The 19,004-nt window shown below is 35.7% G+C and overlaps 2 protein-coding genes across 2 annotated transcripts; both read right to left on the bottom strand.

Moving 5' to 3' along the window:
- Window positions 1–4,144: 4,144 nt before the first annotated feature.
- Window positions 4,145–6,376, bottom strand: LOC145903470 (uncharacterized). The gene is made up of 7 exons (XM_082991549.1): window positions 6,265–6,376; window positions 5,978–6,015; window positions 5,880–5,911; window positions 5,648–5,716; window positions 5,404–5,463; window positions 5,045–5,285; window positions 4,145–4,514 (listed from the first exon to the last, which is right to left on the bottom strand). The coding sequence occupies exons 1-7, from the start codon at window positions 6,306–6,308 to the stop codon at window positions 4,372–4,374; spliced, it is 627 nt and encodes a 208-aa protein (XP_082847675.1). The 5' UTR covers window positions 6,309–6,376; the 3' UTR covers window positions 4,145–4,371.
- Window positions 6,377–15,023: 8,647 nt separating this feature from the next.
- On the bottom strand, window positions 15,024–17,255 carry LOC145903471 (uncharacterized). The gene is made up of 7 exons (XM_082991550.1): window positions 17,144–17,255; window positions 16,857–16,894; window positions 16,759–16,790; window positions 16,527–16,595; window positions 16,283–16,342; window positions 15,924–16,164; window positions 15,024–15,393 (listed from the first exon to the last, which is right to left on the bottom strand). The coding sequence occupies exons 1-7, from the start codon at window positions 17,185–17,187 to the stop codon at window positions 15,251–15,253; spliced, it is 627 nt and encodes a 208-aa protein (XP_082847676.1). The 5' UTR covers window positions 17,188–17,255; the 3' UTR covers window positions 15,024–15,250.
- Between the last annotated feature and the right edge of the window lie 1,749 nt (window positions 17,256–19,004).

Raw genomic sequence — 19,004 nt, 5'->3', positions numbered from 1 at the left:
TTATTGAAATGAGTAACTGCCAAGGTTTCTTCTTGTTCCTGAAGTGCACATTTTGCTCGACCTATTTGGCATTTTGCAAGCCGTTTCTTATCAAATGAAAATAGGCCTTTTATCATCGTGTTTTCTACTTGTTGGTAATGTTTTGCAGCATCTTGATATTGTTTACTTTCGAAGAGAATATCAGCCATCTTGAGTTCAGTCTGTTGTTGTTCATCAAGTGATGTAATTTCCATCAAAGATTGGGTGAGTTCCAACTCCTTCTGTAGTATTTCTGGTTCAGAAATAAAACGAAATGCCTTGTAATGAGCAATTACTTGCTTTAAAACTTCGATACAGGATTCAGCTTCAGCATGGCATTTCTTCTGGATGAGAGAATTCCGAACTAACTTGAGGGACTCTTCCAATTCATTCAGCCGTTGCCAATTGAATGTTTCAGCCCAAACATCACCTGCCTTCCCAAAATGCTCAAAACTTGCTGCATACTTTTTATCTTTCCAATAAGACAGTCCCAAACCCTTGTGACACAGTCCTATGTAATCCTTATTTTCTGTGTCTGCTTGCTCATCCTCTGGTGATTCAGGGCTTTTGTGGAGAGAGTCGTGTTCTAATACAGCTTTAAAATAGGAAATAGGTTGAATTGTGTGATTTAGTCCATGTAAACACTGAGCAATGTATATTTTGCATAGAAGGAAAGGTTTTACTTCATCTGGTTTCGGTGGGTTTTGATACGTTCTCATGACCTCTTCACAAAGTTTTAATGCTTCTTCATACTTTCCAAGTTTTTCAAGACATTTTGCAAGGTCAAACATTTGTTTGTTCTTTTTAACCGTTCCTTTCTTTTCGGTTACGTTCAATTTCATATTAGCCAATATTTCTTTGCGGATTTGCTCCTCTTTTTCTAGATAAACTTTTGAGTCCTCAGGTGGGCATTCTGAAGCTACTTTGCCATAAACCATCGCAGCAACTGAAAATAAGATTTCATTATTTCAATTTTAGAATATAAATCATTGAAAAAATGGAACAATGTTTGAGATTTTATCAAAGTCCTTTTTTAAATCAGTTTAGTTAAAGCACATGTTTCATTTTTAAAGGAATTTCTTACCTTCCAAGTCGATGCTGCAATTTTCAAATTTGTTTCTTGCCAATTCAAAAATCTTCATGGCTTCGAAAAATTTCTCAAGATCAGCACAACAGCGAAATATGGTATTGATACTGAACATTTTTTCATGTGTGTCCGTTGTTCTTTGCATCAAACTTTGACTTTCTTCTATTGCTATCTCTTTCATTCCCAACCAATATAATACCACCAACCGGTTTAAATTCTCATTGTAAACAGGTTGATCGTCGTCAATGACAAAAGATATTTTCAATTGTGATTGCAACTGCAGAGCTGTTTCAAAGTAAGTTACAACATGATCTTCACCCAGCATTTCTGTCAGAGATCCTACAAATATATCAAACTGACCATTTTTCTCTGTGTAAACCCGCAACCGTGCTATACACGCCAGAGATAATGAAAAAAGAATATTTTCCGCCAAGGGTTTCGTAATTTTTTTCTTCTCACACAACTTTCGAACTATGTTGAAAGACGTTGTTTCTGAAACATCATTAATCTTTCCAAGGGCAGCAACAAACAGACTTGTACTCCGATAAATAAAACGTTTGACGTCGAATTCCTGACTCCGTGGAAAGGAGAACACGAATGGAAACCCATCATGATTCTTAATCCATTTCTCATGAAACATGGGCAAGGTAGTTAATGGATTAAAGTTCTTCAAATCTTTTTTCAAACTCTCTTTTATTTGTTTAGTTTCATCTTCTTTTAATAAGATGTTTTTAGACCCTTGCTTATATTCAACATAAATTGCTTTCTTTCCAGACACAAAGCAAGAGTTTTCGAGAACTTCAGCTAAGTGGTATCCATTTTTGATTGCTACATCACTCTTTAGATATTCAAGCATTCCCGACACTGGTTTAATCAACTCAGTTCTCCACGGTTTATCTTCTGTTTCATTTCTTCCAAGTGGAAATTTTGATGCATAAGGAACCATGCCATCGAATGAGACACCTCTTGGTGTGTGTTTGTCGAAAAACCAATTGTTTTCTTTAACTTTCCAATCATTAATGTGTGGAATTGTTGCACAGGGAACAATGGTTTCACCCAAGTTAATGATGATCATGTGAAAAATAACTGAAACCCATCGAAAGTATTCTAGAATATCTTTAAAATCCTCTCTTTTGTCAACATTATCTTCCAATAGATAGGCGTGTTCAAAATCAGAGTATGGGGTTATTTCATTTCTTGCCAAAGAACCCATTCCCATCAGGGCATACTCACATGGTGGAGTGCCCATGACAGAAAGACAATAATCCATTATGTCAGACATAAGTAATTTGTAGTCTGCATTGATTCTATTCTGCATGTTTTCTATAATATCCACATGTTGCTGCCTAGTTAGGTTTTCTGGTGTCAATTGTTGCAGAGAAAACTTGACTTTGTTTCTCAAACCTTCTATTTTACTGTAAACTTCTTGTGCCTTTTGTACCAAGTCACTTTCTGATTTTGCAGCATTTGCAACTTTAAGAAGTTGTCCACAGACTTTTCTAAGTCCTTCCTTTATTTCATCTTTATTTTCTGGATTTCTTACAAGCGCAGCATTGAATAATATTGCACTTCTGATGAATGTCATCTTTTGGTCATATTTACAGTCGAGGTTCACATGAAGCTTGCTGTATTCTTGAGCCAGTTTGTAGAATATTTGTGCACATTCTACTGGGTCTTTCTCCTTGCCTTCCTTATCACACAAATCTCTCAGTTCTTTCGACAACAATTCTATGTTGTTACTCATGTTCAAAATTATGTTCTACAATAGTTTATTCGTGAGATTCTTTTGTTTTAATTAGCTGTATTTTTATTATCAAAATCATACTCACACCTAAAAACTACTAACTTACAATACTAATAATTTGTCAACAGCATTTAAGGCTTGCATCTTTCAATATATGTTGCAGGTGCCAGTTAGTGCTGAAATTTCCTTATCGTTGTGTATACCAATTGTTTGTCAGGACAAAGTTCTTGTTTGCGATACATGACTGTGACGTCATAAAGCAAATATGGTTCGCTTGTTCCCTTACTAGGGTGCTGGCCCTGAATTCGTTGGTCAAATAGATTCTTGCTGGTCAAATAGATTCTTGTAGAATTTCATTCTTTAGACAAGTGTGCAAGTATATACAACAAAATTGCTATTGGTTCGTGCGGAATGTCCAAAATGTCCTCACAGTTTTCGTCGCTGCATTTGTTTGTACCTGGTACATTTACATGCGCAAATTGTAGTGTTTTTTTAATTGGAATTTTTATCAAATGGGTTTTTACAAAAACGTTTCGGTATATTTTATTTATTTATTTATTTTTTAAATAATACCCAGGATATCCTAGTCAGGTCCTTAAATGGGAATTTCGTTTGCACGCAAAGCGCGTCACTCAATTGAAATCAAATATAAATCTTTGACGCCCTCAGGTGGTTGTGTGAAGTGCAAAAACCAACGTAGATTTGAACTGTTTAAATGGCGTTAAAAGTTTGATTGTTGCAGCTTTAGTAAAAAGCAATTGTTGTTGTTGTAACACAATTATGGCGCATTGCTAATATTGAAAAGATACAAACTTTTTCCAAACAAACACTTCCTTGGAAAACAAGCGGGAACAAAAGTATAATCACCGGTGCATTAACAGCACTTCTGCGATTCATTTCTTGCAATACTTGGGTTTTACCAACAGTACACCCAGTAGCTTTATTGCAATCCACAAAATTACACTAAACCTCATCCAAAGATGCATGAATTTGTTTTATTAATGTATGTGTACTCGTTAAACCTTCCGGTTGGCACCAATGCATTACAGGTTGATGTTGTTGCGTTCAATTATTCTCATTGAAAAGAGTTCGAAACGAGCATTTGCAGATCTAGAAATTTTCTTCAATATAAATCCTAAGATGGGGCCAGTAGTGAAGGAAGGTGGGAACCTCAAATACCCAATACACCATAGTGCAGTTTGGTGATTTGAGACAGATGGGTTTCTATATAATTAGTTGATACAATTATTTAAATCAGATCAAATTACAGCATTTGTTTACATATTTGAATTAAGTATAGTGTCCCCATTGTATGTATTTAAATATACACATATTAAATATAAAAATGCATGCATAAATAAGAGTACACGCTAGTAAAGAAAAGTGCATAATATTTCCCAATCATTGCCATACACATAAAGTCCAAATGTAAATCGTTAAAGTAAGATATGGGAAGAGGATTAAGCTTGCTTATTTTTCCATGTTGAATACAATTATAAGCACTGATAAACTGATGCAAGATTTATTTTTCAATGGCAGGAATAGTGAGTTGGTTGATGATCCTGCGAAGGACCAACTCCATCTGGAAGAAAACCTCGCGAAAAGATGAGTTTCTGCATCCTTCAGTCGTCATGTCGAAGAACGGACCAAGAAATCCATGTGACTCTGTGTGTCACAAATTATATTCTATTTATTTTTGACCTCACTGGGATTTGAACCCAGGATATCCTGGATACTATTTCCGGTCAGGATTTCTTCTCTTTCGAGTTCGGTGAATTGGTGACTTATTGTGGTTGCTGCAGTAACAATACTACGTGTTCTATGCTATGCGGACAACGCGACAACGTAATGTTTTCGAAGCAATTAAGACTATATATCTGTAAGTATGGCTTCACTAAACAGTATCATGTTTCATAAGATCACATATTATGACGTAACATGTAAACAATATAAAATATTCTAAATATTTCCAAGGTATCCTATAGATCGTTTTTTGCCAAGGTTTTTCCTTGATGCATTTTATTTCATCTTGTAATCAATATCTGCACCACTAATTCAAATAGAAGCCGTGTCAAACTTGGGACTTAGGATTTTGTACAGCAATTGTTCAAAAAATTCGTTGATAAACCTTTGTTACACATAAAGCTATCGGGACTTTCATTATTTCCATGACGCATGTCAGCAAAATGTCTCACCGGCAGTTTGACGAATTTCAGGAATCGTGCAAAGTTTGTTTGATCCCGGTCTTGGGTTGACAAACACAACAATTACAGAATCTCGTTTTTTCAGCCAGTCGTTAGATGGACCTGCCAACATGGTTAAATCATCGGCCACAGATAAACATATGATGGCTCCTTTTAGATATGGAGTGACAGAAGATTCACTGAATGTGTAAATGCCAACTTCGTAGTCCAGAAATTTCAGCAGCCAAGCAATCTAAATAACGTAAAGCGTTTAATTTCAATAATATTCTTCAACTACCTTCATTCGTGAAGCAATCTGGCAAACATTTAATAATGTATATGTACAGATTCGCAAAGTTATAAACTTTTACCCTTCCAGGTGTTAAGTCTTGTCTGTCTGATTCGAATACTCCAACCTTTTTCTCATTTCCCTGTGAATATTTTCACTGATATAAACTGCGAGTAATGTTTGCCGAATTCATCATAGATGAAGCGTATATTTTGACTTTTCCATAATAACACGGCCATATTAAAAGAGAATATTAAATGTTTTTTATAGCTTAAGGTAGAATTTAAGTAACAAAAAATTGTGGGCAAATGCAGTTTACAACTTACAGAAAGCGAAGTTTCTGCCACAACGCTGGTGATTTCACCGTTTTCAACCGTCACTCTCCTCATATTTAGCTGCAAAGTATATCAATATGGCAATGTGGATTTTATGATGAAGCTTTTGTTTTGAATAATTGTCCTTTACACACATCATGACATCATTAGTTATTTTTTTCATGACATCATTAGTTTTTGTATCATCCTGAACAACGGCAATTTATCAAGTAAGGTTTCTTACCTCATTTCCATCCTTTTCTCCAACCATGTAAACTAAAGCGAAAACATTAGTGTTTATAATTGGTCTACAAAGTATCTAAGTAATAATATAACACTTACAAGGTCCCTTCATGGGGATTGGTTCAGCACGTGCATGTCTGTTAGAACAAAAACAAGTTTTCTGACGTTAAAAACATGCATTGGATTTGGCTGCGTTATTATTTAGGAATGACAATGATTAGTTCTTGGAATTACTTCAAAGACCAATCACATCAAATTTCATATCGCAACAACGAAGTAGCGCCTCCCCAGCACAAACTAAACGTATTCAGCGTTGCTTGCTTAAGACGAATCGTTCCTGCCCATCGCACAATACATCATATATGTTTGATACACGAAATGCTCACCCGAATGGTTTCATCACATCGGCATGTTGAGAATAGTTTTCCATTTCCAAGTCTTCCTTTCACTGCAAATATTTTTCAAAACCCAATTTTCAAATACTGGCTTCATGGTATCTGAGCCTTCATATATAGACAGTTAATGCGTGGGATAACGTGGGTTTAGTTGCAACATGTGCAGGCGTTCCAAAAACACTTTGCTTGACGTCATATTATGGAGGCTGGTGGTCACAGGATCACAATCAAAATACATCGGCAAAGATGCTTTTTTTATTATTCATGACGCGATTCGTTGACTACAATGCAAGGATTTTCATTTTACCAGAACCCGAATGGTTTGGTACGGAAGCCAAACTTTACCGATGCACTATGGTTGCATTTCTCATCATTCTTCCCTGCATCAGTAAACCCAAATGCACTTGTCTTGTCATAAACTGTGTCGTAACAGATATTTTGCGACAATTCGTATAAAACAGACTATTATGTGTGGAGATACACCGTCACACTTATTGAGGTAATCACGCCATACTGACTGTCGTATCACTTCCTACTCACGTCATTTCAACATACTGGAGTTGCAACATGTTACGTCGGTGTCCAAACCTCCTCATTTCTCACATTCATTTGTGAGTTGACTTAATTTATCCTCACAGCCAGGAAGTTTATCGGTGGTAAATAATGGATTTGGGGTTGTCATAAAACCGTATCTGGCAACCTTTATTATTGAAGATGATTCCAAACCTTCAATTAATGTTCTTCATAGCAGGCTGATGAAACCAATGGATTTTAAGTTTTTAACACGGCACAGATAAATCTACAGGTGATTTTCTATTATAAGTTTGTTAATTAAATCACGCATTTACTGCATGCATTAAACTGCATTGAACAAAAGTTACGCAAAAGAGTACTGCACACAAGCAATCACTAGAGTCAACCAATAAATAAGTAATGTCTTGAAGTATTGAGGAATGCAGCAAGCAACAAGTAACATTACTCACAGAATTGCACAAAACTTCCGCCTCTTACGATAGTGGTAATTAGGTGTGAAGACAGAATTCGACCAATCTTCATAAATCTTAGTATCCAATATTCATATAATGAACTTTGTTGATACCAAAGCAGTCGCTTGCAACTTGTGCCCTGCGGCCGAATAAAGTTTCTGGTTTCTTTTAATCACGTGTTTGAGTCAGTATTGCAGCGGCGGAATGGCGTGCACAGCAACCTTAAAGCTGTGGAGTTTTCTGTTAATTTTCATGCTGTTCACGTTGGCTTACTATTCTATCACCGTGCGTTACCCTATCATGGTTAGGAAGCTAAAGGGGAAGAACCCAAATACTTCAAGCACTTTCAAGGTGAGTAAATCCCAAGGAATTTAACTTCATCTTTCCTTCATATTTTTGTGTTAATTTCTGATTGAAGTGGTGAAGTCATTGACACATTTGGTTTGTTTTTCATTCCCAAATTATAATTTATTTTGCATTCCAGTAGAGACTTTAGTTTATTTCCATTTTGGAACAAGAATCATTCTGTGTTCTGTCGCAATGTTTTATTTTCAAGATTACAATCATGCTCATAATTGATATCATTGATATATTTGTTGCTAGCAACAAACATTAGCAATTCTGTATAAGAAAGCCATGACATTATTGACTGAGTTTTTTAATGCAATGAATTTCACACGAAGTTTCGAGAAAACCGGCGACGAGAAAATGAAATTTATGATTTGTAAAGTTTTTTAGGGTTATTTTACTGGTGATGAAATAATCGCAAACAGTTTTACTATGCTGTTAAAATGTGTCTGGACCTTCGTATCAAGGCTTCATTCAGCATTTGTCAGTGTTGCGTAGATGTAGTTGCGACATGGGTAGGTGTGTGTGTCGCATCTCAGCTTATACTGCCATAGTGACGTGACGTATGTCACCTGGTCTCGCTTATATATCTTACCATTTGGCCATCAGCGTTATAACATGGACGTGCTTTCGATACATCTGAATATGAGTCTTTTGAACAGCGACTTACAAGATCAAAACAAAGGCGGGAAAATACTTACCTTTATGATGTGCAAAAAGTAGCGATGTTTATTACGTGTTTGTTATTTTCATGAAAACAAATGACTGACTTTTTAAAGTGTTTGTTTGATTGTTTTGTTTTGTTTATTCGATACAGCTCTGCATCACTATACATTTACATGTAGGGCCGGTTGGATTACAAACCATAAAGTTAACTTGGGTCATCAATTGTAAACTTAGTCTCAACCTGGTGAACTTTGTGTAAATTACGAAACAGCAACCTTGAGGAAAATATCCTTTGGTTAAAACTGAGGATTTCTTAACATCCTCCAAAAAAGTGGTTGCACAACAAAAAGGGGGAAATGGACATACATTGTTTTAATTGCCCGGCAGTGGTCGCTAGAGATCAACTAACGTTTGTTTTTCGTGACCGATTGACAACATCTAGGATTCGTTGAGATATTGTGAATGGCCCTGGTATGTAGACAGTTTTTGCTGTAACTATACAGAAACAAAAATTTATGTTGAAAAGACCTCCGGCACGCAACAAAGCCAAAACATTTAAACATTTTGTTAAAAAATTGCAGCTTGTGTAGGTAAACATCGAAGCAAAGTGAGTTAATCATATATGCAGTCATTTGTGACTTTATGTTTGACCGACGGCATGTTTTGTGTACATATAGACATGCCTTAATAATGGATCGCTTGGTAGTTTTGCTTCCCCTGTCCGCCTGCGTTTTGTTTGCACTTTAAGCTGAGTAAATATCAATGGTTATTAACTTTGCCTTACCAACGAAACTGCTGAGTAAACGAACAATAGAAGGCAGTCGCCCAGTAGGTTTCGTTTCCTTGCTTCGTACGACAGCGCTCAAAACTCACGATACACAAAAGATTACTGCGTTGTCATAAACGTTACTGAAAATACACGATGGAATACTGTGATATGTGGCAAAGCAACACAAGTTAATATGTACAAAAAAGCAACAACACATAAAATTCCACAGCATTCAAACAGAAGCGTGTCTATTCACTGGCTTGTATCAGAAGAATCATCACTATTGCAGCAATTCAAATCGATGAAAAAGTTATAATAGAGCATGTTCCCAACCACATTTAAACATGACAAAGTTTAATGCGAATGACACACGTGAGGAACAAATCAAGTTAGTGCATTTATTACTACATAGGTTTGACGTTAGACAACAAACTCTACATTCAGAAGTGTATGTTACAAATATAATGATCACAGGTATTCAATGTTTTAATGCAGCGCGATATCTACAATTGATTCTTTTGTAGTTGAAACAAACTCTTTGTTTGTTAAAGAGAGTTTGACATTTTTTAACTTCTTTATTCATTGTTGTTTTTATTCTAACCGGTCATATGCACGTAATAGTTTTTACTGTGGTTGTTGTTTGCAAGGTAAAAAAAATTGAGAATCTCCGGAATGATTTAAAGCAAAGTTACGTAATACATGGTATACCGAACTAAAAACTGCATTGCAATTTGCAACAAGTTTGAAACATTGTTAATCCTTTACAAGAGTCAAAATTTCTTCAGCATGCTTTAGCCATTTTATGAAATTTTTCATGTTATTTTGCTTGTAGAACCAACAAGCCAAAGTAATTGGCAATTCAGCTAAGACCGAAACAGAACGAAGTTCTGCTTCTTTCAAACAAGCAATCTTGTTTCTGCAGTGAAATATTGGCAAAGCTACTTCAAAACATTGTGCAGCCTCAGCATGCATTTTTCTTCTGATAAGAATCCTTCCATTTTCATTAAGTGTAGAGAGTAGTTTATTCAAGTTCTCACTACAATTAACTTCTATCCAGGTTGTACAAGCTGTGGTAAAATGTTCAAAGCAAACAGCATATTCACATCTTTCAAAGAAAAATTTGCCAAGGTTAAAGTGGTAGTATGCCTTAACCTCAGCATCAATATTTGCAATTTTATTTTTTGTTTTTTCTCCAGCTGGTAAAACTGAATGGGGTTCAAGGTTATTTAAACAAATAGTTTTACCAACTTCACAATTGGCAAGCCTATGTTTATTCAAGGGTACAATTCCACTTTTCATCATATCCTCACACTCATAGTAAAATTGTAAAGCTTGTTGATAATATCTGTAATTCCTAAGACTTTCAGCAAATTGAAACATATTTTCATGCTTTACAACGAATGAAGTTGTTGCACAAATCAACTTTTCCTTTAAAGGAATTTCTAATTTAATGTGTGCCCACCACATTAGTTGGTTTTCTTCTTTGTATTTAGCATTCCATATTCGATAGTGAACTTCCAACTCCAGTTGACGACATCGTTCAGCTTCACAAAAAATCTCTTGTTTTTTTAGTTTTGATCCAATTGAATCCAGTTGATGAGGAATTTGCTGTAAAATTTTATCAGTGTCATCGATGACTTCTTCAGCAATGGTTGCTGACAAGGCAATTACTTGCAATGAGATCTTCACCGATGCATCATAATGTTGAAAGCATAAACTATAATCCTGCTTTTTGCCATAAAGTATGCCAAGTTCTCTGTGACAAAATGCCAAGTCGTAGAGATCACTTTCATCTGCCTGACTATCTTCTTTTAAAGCTTCCAAATATGATATTGCATTATTGAAATGAGTAACTGCCAAGGTTTCTTCTTGTTCCTGAAGTGCACATTTTGCTCGACCTATTTGGCATTTTGCAAGCCGTTTCTTATCAAATGAAAATAGGCCTTTTATCATCGTGTTTTCTACTTGTTGGTAATGTTTTGCAGCATCTTGATATTGTTTACTTTCGAAGAGAATATCAGCCATCTTGAGTTCAGTCTGTTGTTGTTCATCAAGTGATGTAATTTCCATCAAAGATTGGGTGAGTTCCAACTCCTTCTGTAGTATTTCTGGTTCAGAAATAAAACGAAATGCCTTGTAATGAGCAATTACTTGCTTTAAAACTTCGATACAGGATTCAGCTTCAGCATGGCATTTCTTCTGGATGAGAGAATTCCGAACTAACTTGAGGGACTCTTCCAATTCATTCAGCCGTTGCCAATTGAATGTTTCAGCCCAAACATCACCTGCCTTCCCAAAATGCTCAAAACTTGCTGCATACTTTTTATCTTTCCAATAAGACAGTCCCAAACCCTTGTGACACAGTCCTATGTAATCCTTATTTTCTGTGTCTGCTTGCTCATCCTCTGGTGATTCAGGGCTTTTGTGGAGAGAGTCGTGTTCTAATACAGCTTTAAAATAGGAAATAGGTTGAATTGTGTGATTTAGTCCATGTAAACACTGAGCAATGTATATTTTGCATAGAAGGAAAGGTTTTACTTCATCTGGTTTCGGTGGGTTTTGATACGTTCTCATGACCTCTTCACAAAGTTTTAATGCTTCTTCATACTTTCCAAGTTTTTCAAGACATTTTGCAAGGTCAAACATTTGTTTGTTCTTTTTAACCGTTCCTTTCTTTTCGGTTACGTTCAATTTCATATTAGCCAATATTTCTTTGCGGATTTGCTCCTCTTTTTCTAGATAAACTTTTGAGTCCTCAGGTGGGCATTCTGAAGCTACTTTGCCATAAACCATCGCAGCAACTGAAAATAAGATTTCATTATTTCAATTTTAGAATATAAATCATTGAAAAAATGGAACAATGTTTGAGATTTTATCAAAGTCCTTTTTTAAATCAGTTTAGTTAAAGCACATGTTTCATTTTTAAAGGAATTTCTTACCTTCCAAGTCGATGCTGCAATTTTCAAATTTGTTTCTTGCCAATTCAAAAATCTTCATGGCTTCGAAAAATTTCTCAAGATCAGCACAACAGCGAAATATGGTATTGATACTGAACATTTTTTCATGTGTGTCCGTTGTTCTTTGCATCAAACTTTGACTTTCTTCTATTGCTATCTCTTTCATTCCCAACCAATATAATACCACCAACCGGTTTAAATTCTCATTGTAAACAGGTTGATCGTCGTCAATGACAAAAGATATTTTCAATTGTGATTGCAACTGCAGAGCTGTTTCAAAGTAAGTTACAACATGATCTTCACCCAGCATTTCTGTCAGAGATCCTACAAATATATCAAACTGACCATTTTTCTCTGTGTAAACCCGCAACCGTGCTATACACGCCAGAGATAATGAAAAAAGAATATTTTCCGCCAAGGGTTTCGTAATTTTTTTCTTCTCACACAACTTTCGAACTATGTTGAAAGACGTTGTTTCTGAAACATCATTAATCTTTCCAAGGGCAGCAACAAACAGACTTGTACTCCGATAAATAAAACGTTTGACGTCGAATTCCTGACTCCGTGGAAAGGAGAACACGAATGGAAACCCATCATGATTCTTAATCCATTTCTCATGAAACATGGGCAAGGTAGTTAATGGATTAAAGTTCTTCAAATCTTTTTTCAAACTCTCTTTTATTTGTTTAGTTTCATCTTCTTTTAATAAGATGTTTTTAGACCCTTGCTTATATTCAACATAAATTGCTTTCTTTCCAGACACAAAGCAAGAGTTTTCGAGAACTTCAGCTAAGTGGTATCCATTTTTGATTGCTACATCACTCTTTAGATATTCAAGCATTCCCGACACTGGTTTAATCAACTCAGTTCTCCACGGTTTATCTTCTGTTTCATTTCTTCCAAGTGGAAATTTTGATGCATAAGGAACCATGCCATCGAATGAGACACCTCTTGGTGTGTGTTTGTCGAAAAACCAATTGTTTTCTTTAACTTTCCAATCATTAATGTGTGGAATTGTTGCACAGGGAACAATGGTTTCACCCAAGTTAATGATGATCATGTGAAAAATAACTGAAACCCATCGAAAGTATTCTAGAATATCTTTAAAATCCTCTCTTTTGTCAACATTATCTTCCAATAGATAGGCGTGTTCAAAATCAGAGTATGGGGTTATTTCATTTCTTGCCAAAGAACCCATTCCCATCAGGGCATACTCACATGGTGGAGTGCCCATGACAGAAAGACAATAATCCATTATGTCAGACATAAGTAATTTGTAGTCTGCATTGATTCTATTCTGCATGTTTTCTATAATATCCACATGTTGCTGCCTAGTTAGGTTTTCTGGTGTCAATTGTTGCAGAGAAAACTTGACTTTGTTTCTCAAACCTTCTATTTTACTGTAAACTTCTTGTGCCTTTTGTACCAAGTCACTTTCTGATTTTGCAGCATTTGCAACTTTAAGAAGTTGTCCACAGACTTTTCTAAGTCCTTCCTTTATTTCATCTTTATTTTCTGGATTTCTTACAAGCGCAGCATTGAATAATATTGCACTTCTGATGAATGTCATCTTTTGGTCATATTTACAGTCGAGGTTCACATGAAGCTTGCTGTATTCTTGAGCCAGTTTGTAGAATATTTGTGCACATTCTACTGGGTCTTTCTCCTTGCCTTCCTTATCACACAAATCTCTCAGTTCTTTCGACAACAATTCTATGTTGTTACTCATGTTCAAAATTATGTTCTACAATAGTTTATTCGTGAGATTCTTTTGTTTTAATTAGCTGTATTTTTATTATCAAAATCATACTCACACCTAAAAACTACTAACTTACAATACTAATAATTTGTCAACAGCATTTAAGGCTTGCATCTTTCAATATATGTTGCAGGTGCCAGTTAGTGCTGAAATTTCCTTATCGTTGTGTATACCAATTGTTTGTCAGGACAAAGTTCTTGTTTGCGATACATGACTGTGACGTCATAAAGCAAATATGGTTCGCTTGTTCCCTTACTAGGGTGCTGGCCCTGAATTCGTTGGTCAAATAGATTCTTGCTGGTCAAATAGATTCTTGTAGAATTTCATTCTTTAGACAAGTGTGCAAGTATATACAACAAAATTGCTATTGGTTCGTGCGGAATGTCCAAAATGTCCTCACAGTTTTCGTCGCTGCATTTGTTTGTACCTGGTACATTTACATGCGCAAATTGTAGTGTTTTTTTAATTGGAATTTTTATCAAATGGGTTTTTACAAAAACGTTTCGGTATATTTTATTTATTTATTTATTTTTTAAATAATACCCAGGATATCCTAGTCAGGTCCTTAAATGGGAATTTCGTTTGCACGCAAAGCGCGTCACTCAATTGAAATCAAATATAAATCTTTGACGCCCTCAGGTGGTTGTGTGAAGTGCAAAAACCAACGTAGATTTGAACTGTTTAAATGGCGTTAAAAGTTTGATTGTTGCAGCTTTAGTAAAAAGCAATTGTTGTTGTTGTAACACAATTATGGCGCATTGCTAATATTGAAAAGATACAAACTTTTTCCAAACAAACACTTCCTTGGAAAACAAGCGGGAACAAAAGTATAATCACCGGTGCATTAACAGCACTTCTGCGATTCATTTCTTGCAATACTTGGGTTTTACCAACAGTACACCCAGTAGCTTTATTGCAATCCACAAAATTACACTAAACCTCATCCAAAGATGCATGAATTTGTTTTATTAATGTATGTGTACTCGTTAAACCTTCCGGTTGGCACCAATGCATTACAGGTTGATGTTGTTGCGTTCAATTATTCTCATTGAAAAGAGTTCGAAACGAGCATTTGCAGATCTAGAAATTTTCTTCAATATAAATCCTAAGATGGGGCCAGTAGTGAAGGAAGGTGGGAACCTCAAATACCCAATACACCATAGTGCAGTTTGGTGATTTGAGACAGATGGGTTTCTATATAATTAGTTGATACAATTATTTAAATCAGATCAAATTACAGCATTTGTTTACATATTTGAATTAAGTATAGTGTCCCCATTGTATGTATTTAAATATACACATATTAAATATAAAAATGCATGCATAAATAAGAGTACACGCTAGTAAAGAAAAGTGCATAATATTTCCCAATCATTGCCATACACATAAAGTCCAAATGTAAATCGTTAAAGTAAGATATGGGAAGAGGATTAAGCTTGCTTATTTTTCCATGTTGAATACAATTATAAGCACTGATAAACTGATGCAAGATTTATTTTTCAATGGCAGGAATAGTGAGTTGGTTGATGATCCTGCGAAGGACCAACTCCATCTGGAAGAAAACCTCGCGAAAAGATGAGTTTCTGCATCCTTCAGTCGTCATGTCGAAGAACGGACCAAGAAATCCATGTGACTCTGTGTGTCACAAATTATATTCTATTTATTTTTGACCTCACTGGGATTTGAACCCAGGATATCCTGGATACTATTTCCGGTCAGGATTTCTTCTCTTTCGAGTTCGGTGAATTGGTGACTTATTGTGGTTGCTGCAGTAACAATACTACGTGTTCTATGCTATGCGGACAACGCGACAACGTAATGTTTTCGAAGCAATTAAGACTATATATCTGTAAGTATGGCTTCACTAAACAGTATCATGTTTCATAAGATCACATATTATGACGTAACATGTAAACAATATAAAATATTCTAAATATTTCCAAGGTATCCTATAGATCGTTTTTTGCCAAGGTTTTTCCTTGATGCATTTTATTTCATCTTGTAATCAATATCTGCACCACTAATTCAAATAGAAGCCGTGTCAAACTTGGGACTTAGGATTTTGTACAGCAATTGTTCAAAAAATTCGTTGATAAACCTTTGTTACACATAAAGCTATCGGGACTTTCATTATTTCCATGACGCATGTCAGCAAAATGTCTCACCGGCAGTTTGACGAATTTCAGGAATCGTGCAAAGTTTGTTTGATCCCGGTCTTGGGTTGACAAACACAACAATTACAGAATCTCGTTTTTTCAGCCAGTCGTTAGATGGACCTGCCAACATGGTTAAATCATCGGCCACAGATAAACATATGATGGCTCCTTTTAGATATGGAGTGACAGAAGATTCACTGAATGTGTAAATGCCAACTTCGTAGTCCAGAAATTTCAGCAGCCAAGCAATCTAAATAACGTAAAGCGTTTAATTTCAATAATATTCTTCAACTACCTTCATTCGTGAAGCAATCTGGCAAACATTTAATAATGTATATGTACAGATTCGCAAAGTTATAAACTTTTACCCTTCCAGGTGTTAAGTCTTGTCTGTCTGATTCGAATACTCCAACCTTTTTCTCATTTCCCTGTGAATATTTTCACTGATATAAACTGCGAGTAATGTTTGCCGAATTCATCATAGATGAAGCGTATATTTTGACTTTTCCATAATAACACGGCCATATTAAAAGAGAATATTAAATGTTTTTTATAGCTTAAGGTAGAATTTAAGTAACAAAAAATTGTGGGCAAATGCAGTTTACAACTTACAGAAAGCGAAGTTTCTGCCACAACGCTGGTGATTTCACCGTTTTCAACCGTCACTCTCCTCATATTTAGCTGCAAAGTATATCAATATGGCAATGTAGATTTTATGATGAAGCTTTTGTTTTGAATAATTGTCCTTTACACACATCATGACATCATTAGTTATTTTTTTCATGACATCATTAGTTTTTGTATCATCCTGAACAACGGCAATTTATCAAGTAAGGTTTCTTACCTCATTTCCATCCTTTTCTCCAACCATGTAAACTAAAGCGAAAACATTAGTGTTTATAATTGGTCTACAAAGTATCTAAGTAATAATATAACACTTACAAGGTCCCTTCATGGGGATTGGTTCAGCACGTGCATGTCTGTTAGAACAAAAACAAGTTTTCTGACGTTAAAAACATGCATTGGATTTGGCTGCGTTATTATTTAGGAATGACAATGATTAGTTCTTGGAATTACTTCAAAGACCAATCACATCAAATTTCATATCGCAACAACGAAGTAGCGCCTCCCCAGCACAAACTAAACGTATTCAGCGTTGCTTGCTTAAGACGAATCGTTCCTGCCCATCGCACAATACATCATATATGTTTGATACACGAAATGCTCACCCGAATGGTTTCATCACATCGGCATGTTGAGAATAGTTTTCCATTTCCAAGTCTTCCTTTCACTGCAAATATTTTTCAAAACCCAATTTTCAAATACTGGCTTCATGGTATCTGAGCCTTCATATATAGACAGTTAATGCGTGGGATAACGTGGGTTTAGTTGCAACATGTGCAGGCGTTCCAAAAACACTTTGCTTGACGTCATATTATGGAGGCTGGTGGTCACAGGATCACAATCAAAATACATCGGCAAAGATGCTTTTTTTATTATTCATGACGCGATTCGTTGACTACAATGCAAGGATTTTCATTTTACCAGAACCCGAATGGTTTGGTACGGAAGCCAAACTTTACCGATGCACTATGGTTGCATTTCTCATCATTCTTCCCTGCATCAGTAAACCCAAATGCACTTGTCTTGTCATAAACTGTGTGGTAACAGATATTTTGCGACAATTCGTATAAAACAGACTATTATGTGTGGAGATACACCGTCACACTTATTGAGGTAATCACGCCATACTGACTGTCGTATCACTTCCTACTCACGTCATTTCAACATACTGGAGTTGCAACATGTTACGTCGGTGTCCAAACCTCCTCATTTCTCACATTCATTTGTGAGTTGACTTAATTTATCCTCACAGCCAGGAAGTTTATCGGTGGTAAATAATGGATTTGGGGTTGTCATAAAACCGTATCTGGCAACCTTTATTATTGAAGATGATTCCAAACCTTCAATTAATGTTCTTCATAGCAGGCTGATGAAACCAATGGATTTTAAGTTTTTAACACGGCACAGATAAATCTACAGGTGATTTTCTATTATAAGTTTGTTAATTAAATCACGCATTTACTGCATGCATTAAACTGCATTGAACAAAAGTTACGCAAAAGAGTACTGCACACAAGCAATCACTAGAGTCAACCAATAAATAAGTAATGTCTTGAAGTATTGAGGAATGCAGCAAGCAACAAGTAACATTACTCACAGAATTGCACAAAACTTCCGCCTCTTACGATAGTGGTAATTAGGTGTGAAGACAGAATTCGACCAATCTTCATAAATCTTAGTATCCAATATTCATATAATGAACTTTGTTGATACCAAAGCAGTCGCTTGCAACTTGTGCCCTGCGGCCGAATAAAGTTTCTGGTTTCTTTTAATCACGTGTTTGAGTCAGTATTGCAGCGGCGGAATGGCGTGCACAGCAACCTTAAAGCTGTGGAGTTTTCTGTTAATTTTCATGCTGTTCACGTTGGCTTACTATTCTATCACCGTGCGTTACCCTATCATGGTTAGGAAGCTAAAGGGGAAGAACCCAAATACTTCAAGCACTTTCAAGGTGAGTAAATCCCAAGGAGTTTAACTTCATCTTTCCTTCATATTTTTGTGTTAATTTCTGATTGAAGTGGTGAAGTCATTGACACATTTGGTTTGTTTTTCATTCCCAAATTATAATTTATTTTGCATTCCAGTAGAGACTTTAGTTTATTTCCATTTTGGAACAAGAATCATTCTGTGTTCTGTCGCAATGTTTTATTTTCAAGATTACAATCATGCTCATAATTGATATCATTGATATATTTGTTGCTAGCAACAAACATTAGCAATTCTGTATAAGAAAGCCATGACATTATTGACTGAGTTTTTTAATGCAATGAATTTCACACGAAGTTTCGAGAAAACCGGCGACGAGAAAATGAAATTTATGATTTGTAAAGTTTTTTAGGGTTATTTTACTGGTGATGAAATAATCGCAAACAGTTTTACTATGCTGTTAAAATGTGTCTGGACCTTCGTATCAAGGCTTCATTCAGCATTTGTCAGTGTTGCGTAGATGTAGTTGCGACATGGGTA

The sequence above is a fragment of the Ascidia mentula genome, chromosome 5 (assembly GCF_947561715.1).
Source record: "Ascidia mentula chromosome 5, kaAscMent1.1, whole genome shotgun sequence".
NCBI lineage: Eukaryota > Metazoa > Chordata > Ascidiacea > Phlebobranchia > Ascidiidae > Ascidia > Ascidia mentula.
This window is presented reverse-complemented; position numbering and strand designations above follow the sequence as displayed.